At 43.8% G+C, this 8820-nt stretch overlaps 2 protein-coding genes across 3 annotated transcripts; one reads left to right on the forward strand and one right to left on the reverse strand.

Annotated features, from left to right (window-relative positions):
- Nucleotides 1–1414: 1414 nt before the first annotated feature.
- LOC102714641 (WAT1-related protein At1g09380-like) lies at nucleotides 1415–6512 on the forward strand. Its single transcript, XM_015836352.2, has 7 exons — nucleotides 1415–1624; nucleotides 2809–2871; nucleotides 5080–5196; nucleotides 5451–5700; nucleotides 5799–5957; nucleotides 6073–6224; nucleotides 6346–6512. Exons 1-7 carry the CDS (start codon nucleotides 1440–1442, stop codon nucleotides 6488–6490), a joined length of 1071 nt encoding a protein of 356 aa, XP_015691838.1. The 5' UTR covers nucleotides 1415–1439; the 3' UTR covers nucleotides 6491–6512.
- Nucleotides 6513–6782: 270 nt separating this feature from the next.
- On the reverse strand, nucleotides 6783–7915 carry LOC121054247 (skin secretory protein xP2-like). 2 transcript variants are annotated; one of them, XM_040523472.1, is made up of 3 exons: nucleotides 7736–7915; nucleotides 7241–7621; nucleotides 6783–7012 (listed from the first exon to the last, which is right to left on the reverse strand). In XM_040523472.1, exons 1-3 carry the CDS (start codon nucleotides 7826–7828, stop codon nucleotides 6920–6922), a joined length of 567 nt encoding a protein of 188 aa, XP_040379406.1. In that variant the 5' UTR covers nucleotides 7829–7915; the 3' UTR covers nucleotides 6783–6919. The 2 variants fall into 2 exon arrangements, with proteins under 2 accessions (XP_040379406.1, XP_040379407.1); XM_040523473.1 differs by having other exon boundaries at nucleotides 6783–7154.
- Nucleotides 7916–8820: the final 905 nt, after the last annotated feature.

Raw genomic sequence — 8820 nt, forward strand, 5'->3', positions numbered from 1 at the left:
GTCCAGAGCTAGCACAGGTAATCTTGTCCATTAGCTCTGTCTACAGTTGGCTTGCCTAGCTAGCTGTGTTTCAGGGCCGTGAAAGATGCAACTCATCTAGGCATCTAGCCTACGTACGCAGATATGGTTCCTCTTGGTTCTCCAGTATACTAGCCTTTTTCTATTTATGAACTCGAGTGAATTCGTCCAGACAATGGAGCCTCTCGATCTGTCTCTGGCCTAGATAAAAGATGGATCGAGTAGCTAGGCTGTACCGGTGTTTGGTTTGGTACCTGACGATTTAAGGCGATCGCTAGCAAGCCGACCAATCCTCTCACTCTGTTTTTGTCGCCATGGATGATAAGGTGATATGCCAATAGATGACCATCACTGTCACTGATGGTATTGTCTAGCAATTATTGTTTCCCTGCTTAAATTTTCCACCCCCACACTCTCTCTGTTGGTACCATGGGAGTGATAGATGTTTTCTGCCAGTGTTACTAAACTTAACTGTAATATATATTAATCTATATATATAAATCTATATAGAACGGAAAAATATGGGAAGCAGCTACATACTCCATCCGTACTAAAACAATTTTATTTTTCACTCATCACATACGTAACAATACAAAAGCTAAAAGATAAAAATATCTTTCACTTTATCAAATCTCAATTAACTATCCCATACTTTATTTATTCACAATACATCTATTTCTTATTTTTACAAACCCGCAGTTATTACTCTAAAATAAATATATTTTGAGACGAACTAAAATGATTAAAAATAATCTTATTTTGGAACGGACGTGGTACTTAAATTGTTAGGGTAGGTAAGTGAAGACCTAAAAACACATGTGAAATGTGTGCCTAACGCAAACGTTTAAGCTGATTAGCCCGCCAGTGTCAAGAAACGTGCTGGACCTGCTGGTAGCTTATAGCGATCGGGGTGAGCTCATCGATCGGCTTGTCGTGTCTGCAAGGAGGCGAGGCCACACCGCCACAGCTAGCCCACATCAAGCGGCGCGGCGCCGAGGCATGCATGCATGCAGATGCAGCTAGCTAGTGCCCGCCTCGACAGCTATCCCAGTAGCGGATCCACGGGGACGCCCGCCACCTGTGCCGCCGCCTGGCTGCCCCGCCACCTGGCCGCCTCACGGCGCGCGACGCGTAGGCGTTGCACTCGTGAACGAGCCCGACGAGACCAGACGGCGTACGGCTCCGCGTCTCCCTCTCTCGATCTCCGGGCGTGCTGGCTCTGGCTGGCTACTACTTCTGCTGTCGCGATCGCAGCGGGCTAGCCGCAGTACCCTCTCGCGCTCTTCTGCGACGAACCAATTAAGCTGCGGCCTGCGCCTGGGCGTGTGTCTGCGTGCGCGGGGAGAGTAGTGAGCTGGAGGAGGGGGGGGGGGGGGGGAGGATCGATCGAGCGGGCGAGAGAGAGAGAGAGGGAGAGAGGGATGGGGAGCGCGGCGGAGGCGGCGAGGCCGGTGGCGGCGATGGTGGCGCTGCAGTTCCTCTTCTCGGTGCTGCAGATCGTCATCAAGCTGGCGCTCAACGACGGCATGGACGCGCGCGTCCTCGTCGCCTACCGCTTCATGTTCGCCGCCACCTTCCTCTGCCCCATCGCCTTCGTCGTCGAGAGGTACTGAACTACTGATACCATCACGCACACTGCTCGCTGGCTCTCAGGCATGCGAACTCCTTATCCTTGTCGTTCTTGTTTTGGGGGCGCTCAATGCATATCCATGGTGGTAACCGGTAGTCTGGTCCTGATGATTGTTCATCTCGACTCCAATACCTTCCATGACTATTACTTTATTGCTGATTTAGTTTACTTGATGGTAGATCATGCCCAAGCTTAATAGAGTTTAATTACGGTGCACTTGATGATTGTTAACATCCTCTACGATGTCTCAGAGCAGTATTTGTTCAGTTAACAATCAATGGTTTTCAGGGGCAGTCGGGCAGAGCTTGAACGAAATAAAGGGAGGTGACACTCAATTGTCTTTTAGTACTTTGAACCGGGTTTAGGCTGCCACGAGTGTCTGAATTTAAATTGAGGGGGTATATTTATAGTGAAAATAGATGAACCATAGTTAGAAAAATTTCTAAACATTTCTGAACTAGATAGGGTCATACTGACAAACCAAGTGAACTAAGATTAATCTGAAGTCTGAATCTCTCCATGTAAAAGTCTTATGATCTTTTCTGGATTGCTTATTTAATTTGTGCTTTGCCTTCTTGCTTACTTAGATCTTTGTACCAACTATTATGTTACAATTTCTAGTCATCTGCATTTTCTTAATCACTCTGCCATCTAATATTGTACATCACTTATCCTGAATTTGCAGCACTGATTAAGTAGCATGCAGATTTAGTTTGTATCTGAAGAGATCCAGCTAGACTTTCTTTCCATGTTCTGCATCATGTAGGGGGTTCAACAATCCATTTTCAGGTCTAAATATAGAATTGATGTTCATTTCATCACTAACAAACATAACATCTGATTTGTTGGCAGTTAATGTAGTGGTTGAAAAACCTACTACGTAAGTATACAAGAAATAAAAAGGGATCGCCTTATGACTTGACAACCCATGTAGCACCACTAAAATAAGGCAATATTTTCATTTTTATCATCACGATGAATAAGAGGAAATGAAACAAAGCCATTTTAGAAATTCTATAATGACCTATAAACTACTCTTAGAATAGAACATTAATTATGTATTCAACTTTTTCACGGCGAGCTAAATACATATTGATCCTAATGACTTTAATTAGGTGGTGTTAGATTTTACAATTAGTAATTCAGTGTTTTGATGCCAGGAAGAAACGACCGCCACTAACCATGAAGGTGGTGCTGCAACTATTCTTGTGTGGATTGTTTGGGTAAGTACTTGCTAATTGCTATTAGAAATCCTATGTTAAAATTTTTGAAGTTATTTTTTTTCGTTAACAATAGGTCAATATCCCTTGTATTTTCTTTATTATAATTGCCTCTATCTAACTGGTGTTTTTCAAGACAAGTACAGGTTAATCCAAAGCTTCTCTATTAGATACTTTCTGTCAGCTAGTAAAGTCTGTCTCTGTATTTTTGTTATGTACCTGAAGGTATAAAATAAAAGTTGTGTTGATTGATCAGAAACACAAATCAAATATCCATGAATGTTCAATTTTGCCTTTTAATGCTTCCTTGCAATAAATACATTATGTTTGTGTATTGCCGAAATGCTCAAGCTTCAAGTTAATCCAACTAATAGCCTAACTGTGTCAGTATCAATAGAATAGGATATTTATCATTTTATTGCACTGTGCCCCTCATACTGCATAACGGAATAAATACATATATCAATTCTGAAAAGTTTCTTGTACTCTCTAAATATTTTTCCTGTGATTCCGATAATCAAAATTCAGATGCAGAGTTCTTTAAACATTTGTGTAAAATGGCTATATTAATGAGTTTCAGGGTCTATGTTTTCCATTGGTATTCACTATTTCTTTGACCAGGAATCGGATGAAGATCTTATAGATCACTTTCACTATGTCAAGGATTGGTCAGTTTGGAGAGACCAAATTCGCTCAACAATATTATCTAGATGAAAAATCTTGAAACAAATGAAAAAAAAAGTACATGAATAAACTTGGAAACCATTTCCTTTCATATAAATGATGCAACTACCAATTATTTTGTTCCATCTTTGTTATTTTAAAACTTGGTCATATAACATGAATTTTTTGGATGTCACTTGGCCGCCACCACTTATGATCATAATTTGACATTGTTTGAGATGATGGCCTGTGTAAATTCTAAAGGAGCACTTCATGTAAATTTTGGGTATTATTGTGTCCAACTGTATACCATGAGGATCATGTTGATCTCGAGGTTGTCACCTTCGAGGTGGCCTCGAAGATATTATTACCTAGCGTAATTGATCCTCAAAAGGTTTTTAGCCCATAGTTACGGATAATATGGTCACGAGACACATCACACCATAGGAATTGCCGACACTCAAACTACCCATGAATCATCTTGAGTTCACAATTCACATGATTCACATGGGTTGTCATGAAGATGTTAATTGTTGGATACACTTGTCAATAGGGCACCACGCTACAACTTGTGCTCTACTAACCATAGATTTTGGCAAAAGTTTCCCAAACAGCCGATTGTTGTTGTATGTTTCCCTAGTCCTAGCCAGGATTTCTCAGGACCATGATGCTGAAATGTATCAAATTTCCTTCCTGCCTCAATAAAATTTAGGCCATCGTCCTTTTGCTACCCTGATGAAATAAACACCATTTCACCAAAACAAAACAACATCTGCTTAAACTTTGAAGGTACGTCGAACCGAAACAAGCTTAACATGGTTTTGGTATGGCTAGTATGGCCCAATAGAGAAATTCCAAAAGCCCGAGCACCTAATTAAGGGAAAAAAAAGGCCCAATACGACAAAAATAGGCTCGAGATTCAGTCTAAACTTGGCTTGACAGCCTGGTTAGGCTACCTAATTGAAATCGGCTAGTTTTGGCTGAAGGCGAAATTCTTTCTCCGCCTATCATAGAAAAAGTAATAATATGGAAGTTGGGTTATACTGTCATGCCACAAGATGGAACATGGAAGGGTTCCTTTGGTGTGCAATGCTTCGAAGTAAATTGCATTTCAATATTTGGGATTTCCATATATTTTAGTATATTACCCTAGTTATATTTATGAGTTTGAAGCTTCTACAGTTGCTATTGTCATGGCTAAGGTATCAATATTATTCCGTTAGATGATTTGTTGATTGCTCAACTTAAAAATCAATTACCATCTTTAGTAAAGTAAGTGCATGAGATCCTACCTGAAATTAGTGTGGAACACAAATTATTGAGGATGGTATTAACCATGGCTTGGTAGCTTGGCATTATGAAGCCACGTTCGTTTTCAAATAGTTTGTTTCGACATTTTCAATTTTATGTATTTTCTTCCAATTAGAGAGGATGAATGAATTGTCCTAGCCATATAGTTCGGAATGATTCTTTTTGGGCTCTCTTATATAGACGTAAATCTCTGACTAACATGTGCTACTTACTGTTTTTCTGTTTACATACTTGCAGATTTTCTATAAACCAGAATCTCTATGTGTTTGCCATAAAGTTGACTTCTGCGACATTTGTTACTGCTATCAGCAACCTAACACCAGCAACCACCTTTCTTCTTGCTATATTGACCAGGTACAGATTTTGCACTTACATCTTATATTTTTCATTTCAAAACATACAAAGATAGTTTATATCTCTTATTATTACTGCATAACAGTACTATCATGTGAAATATATTACTTCAAGAACTGACTAAAAGTAAGTCGAATTTCAGTTACAATAGTTATGTATTTTTGTAGCAGTCAGAACATTTTGTATTTTCCATCTTATTTGTAAACTCCATTTCAAAAGGGTTAACATTAGCTCCATTCTGAACAAAACAACAGGCTGGAGACCTTAAAACTAAAGAAGCCTGCTGGACAGGCAAAACTTCTGGGAACACTTATAGGCATGGGTGGTGCAATGTTGCTTACATTCTACAAGGGACCTGCGATCATGCTAGGACTCCCCCGTCTCAAACTTGCCCACATCACTGAAAATCACCAGTCACACCCAATATCGACAGGAAATCAAATTATTGGATCATTTCTTGGGATCATCAGCTGTTTCACCTATGCAACATGGCTAGTCATCCAGGTCATGATCTTACGCCCACTTTCTTGTTTCAACGGTGCACCCACTCAACTGTTGCGATACGATGTTGTTTGGTATTGATGCTTCATTCACATTTACAGGCGAAAGTGAGCAAGGTTTACCCATGCCACTACTCAATTGCTGCGATGGTGTGCCTCTTCGGCGCACTTCAGTCCACTGTCATGGCAGTTTGTGTCCACAGAGACCTGGAACATTGGAGGTTAGGACTTAACATCAGGCTCTACTCGTCAGCTTACGCGGTAAGTGGTTCAATTCTGCGTTTCATATTTCAGGATAATAACAAGATCGGCTCTTATAATTTCTTCCCAACCAAAAGGGTTTTATCATGCTTCATTGCTTCTTGATTCACACCAGGGACTCGTAGCGTCAGGATCGGCATTCCCTCTGCTGTCGTGGTGCCTGCGAAAGAAAGGGCCCCTCTTCATCTCCGTGTTCAGCCCGCTGATGCTCATCTTCGTCGCGCTGCTAAGCTCGGTTGTTCTCGAGGAGGCTTTGCACCTCGGAAGGTGATATATGCTTTCCCCTCCTTGATACATTTCTGAATCCAAGCATAGCGTTTCAATTTGTACCGTGGACACAGTTTTTTTTTTCTCATGAGAGAGTTCTAATGTTATTTCTGATGTGCAGTGTGCTTGGTTCTGTCCTGATTGTGGGTGGTCTGTACCTGGTGCTGTGGGGCAAAGCAAAAGAGGCAGCTGGTCTGTCTCAAGATGAAAATCTGGGCAAGGAATCCATTCCTGTGACTGCTACCGGTGAGAGTGAAATACAGTGAGGAAAGTAGTATGGATTCGGTCTACAGATTGCTGTATGACAAAAATGTAGGAAATATGTTCATGAATTTCTGATAGAATATACTCCGTTTGGATTAGGCATTGATGTTTCTACATCAATCCACATCTCATCTAGTTCTATGGACGTAGTAGTCCATGAATAATCTGTTTCTGGGACATGTTCGATTGCCATATATTTGCCTTTAGCACCTCTAATCCTACCGCTGTGAATTTAGATAGAAGTAAAAATGCTCTTCATGGTCATCAGCATTTCAGAAACCAGATTGGGATTCCGTGAAACACTAATCTGATAAAATGCATGGGGTTGACGGTTTTCACAAATGCATGGTTAGGACTTCGAACAATCTACAGAGAGAAAGAGCTAGTGATTATAATACTAAAAGAACTACAACTAGTTGCACACTTGTACTCTACCAGAGAGCCCAAAAGAACAGCATCATGGCGAGAGGAAGGGCGAGCTGCTGCACCGTCCTGGCTCGAAGCAGGGTGCCCATCCCCACGACCTGCAAAAGGCGCCACCACCAATCGATCATGGAGCAAATTGCAAAACAAGTCGGTCAGTCAGTCAGAGCGAGGCAAGAAAAGGTGCGATAGATGCGATGCAAAGGGAAAGGTGAAAGCGAGCTCGCAAAGATGCAGCAAAAGCTGTGAGAAAAAAAAAAGGAATCAGATTGTTGCTAGAGATTGGAGATGGCGATGGCATCTTGAGAGGTGAACAGTTGTTAGGCTACCTGCTGTTCTTGGCCCGGGGTGGGCATGGGCAGGACGGTGGCCGAGTCGGTGACGCCGGCTGGGAGCGGCACCGCCGGGCTGCTGCTGATGAAGGCGGTGCTTGTCCCGCCCGACGCGGCGGCAGGAGCCGGAGCGCCCGCATTGCCGCCGGACGGCTCGCGGCCAGGGCTACGCCGCTCCGACGGCAGCGTCGGCATGTCGTCGCCGCCGCCGTCCGAGCCAGGCAACGGCGCGAGCGCCGGCACCGGCACCGGCGCCGGCGCGGGTGTGGGAGCCGGTGCACCGAACGGCGCCGGCCGCGGTGAGTAGTCCGGCACCACGACGGTCATCGGAACCTTCTCCTCGCCGTAGCCCCCGCCACCGCCGGCGGCGGCACGCAGCTAACCAAAAACACAGCACGGTCAGCAACGACAAACACCAACCAGACAGTCAGTGGTAGTACTGCCAAGCCGCACTTGCCACCGTCGCGAAAAAAAAGAACCCCACCCACTCACCTGCAGTGAGACGGACGCGCCGCGCAGGTCGAAGAGCGCGCGCGACGGCTGCAGCACGACGGCGAGGGAGCAGCACAGCAGCAGCATCTTCATCTTCCTCACCGCGCTCTGGCTCGGTGGCCGCCCGTGATATCTTTGTAGCTGGTGCGTGTGCCGTGCGCGGTGGACAGCGTCGCAGTGGTGTGTGCGCGCACCGGACGGACAGTGCAGTTGCGCTGCTGTGTTTGGTGTGCGGAACGAACGGAAAGGCTGCGACGACAAGAAAGTAAAGCGGCCACCTTTCGCCGCTTTCCTCGGTCTCGGGGCGTGGCGGCAAGGAATCCCCGATAATTGAAGCATCGATTGGTGGCGCGGCCACCGGAGCACGTGGCCTCCAACACGCACACGCACGACTCCAAAATGGTCAATGCCTCGTTCGAACGGTTGGGTTCATCGCCATGAGCCCCTGGCTAGCTCTGGCTGATGATGAAAGTGGTAGGTCTCCTCTCTGTTTATTTGTTCCACAGATTCGGAACGGAGCTCTATGGGAAGAGCAATCGATGGCGTCGCGACAGGGTTTGCGAAACCGTGGAACTCGTGAAAACCACGGTACCGCGCACCTATGGATCCCGCACGGATACCGCCAAAACCACGAAACCACGACAAATTTGAATCTAAAAATTTTGAATTTAAAATCCGCGGTTACCGCGTGGTTTCGGCTCAAACCCGCGCGGTATCGGCCGAAAACCACGGCTAGTGTAATCCGACAATTAGGTGCAAATTAATTTTGAAAAAAACTGTAAAAATACAAGAAAAATAGAAAACTAGTACGTAGCTATATTTATGACATTTAGGACATGTTATATGGGAAAAAAGAAAATTTAAACATATTTATTTTCTAAATTCTTAACAAAATTTGGCATCACAAGTATACTTACAATCAAATATTATGTATAAAACTAATACATGTTTACAAACATGTAACCACATTAGTATATATATAATTTACCTTAGTTTGGGTACTGGAAACAAAAAGCCTACAACAAAATATTACTAACTATCTACATCACAAATAGCTAACGCAATAAAAATATGTCTCATGTATC

Source organism: Oryza brachyantha, chromosome 4, assembly GCF_000231095.2.
Source record: "Oryza brachyantha chromosome 4, ObraRS2, whole genome shotgun sequence".
NCBI lineage: Eukaryota > Viridiplantae > Streptophyta > Magnoliopsida > Poales > Poaceae > Oryza > Oryza brachyantha.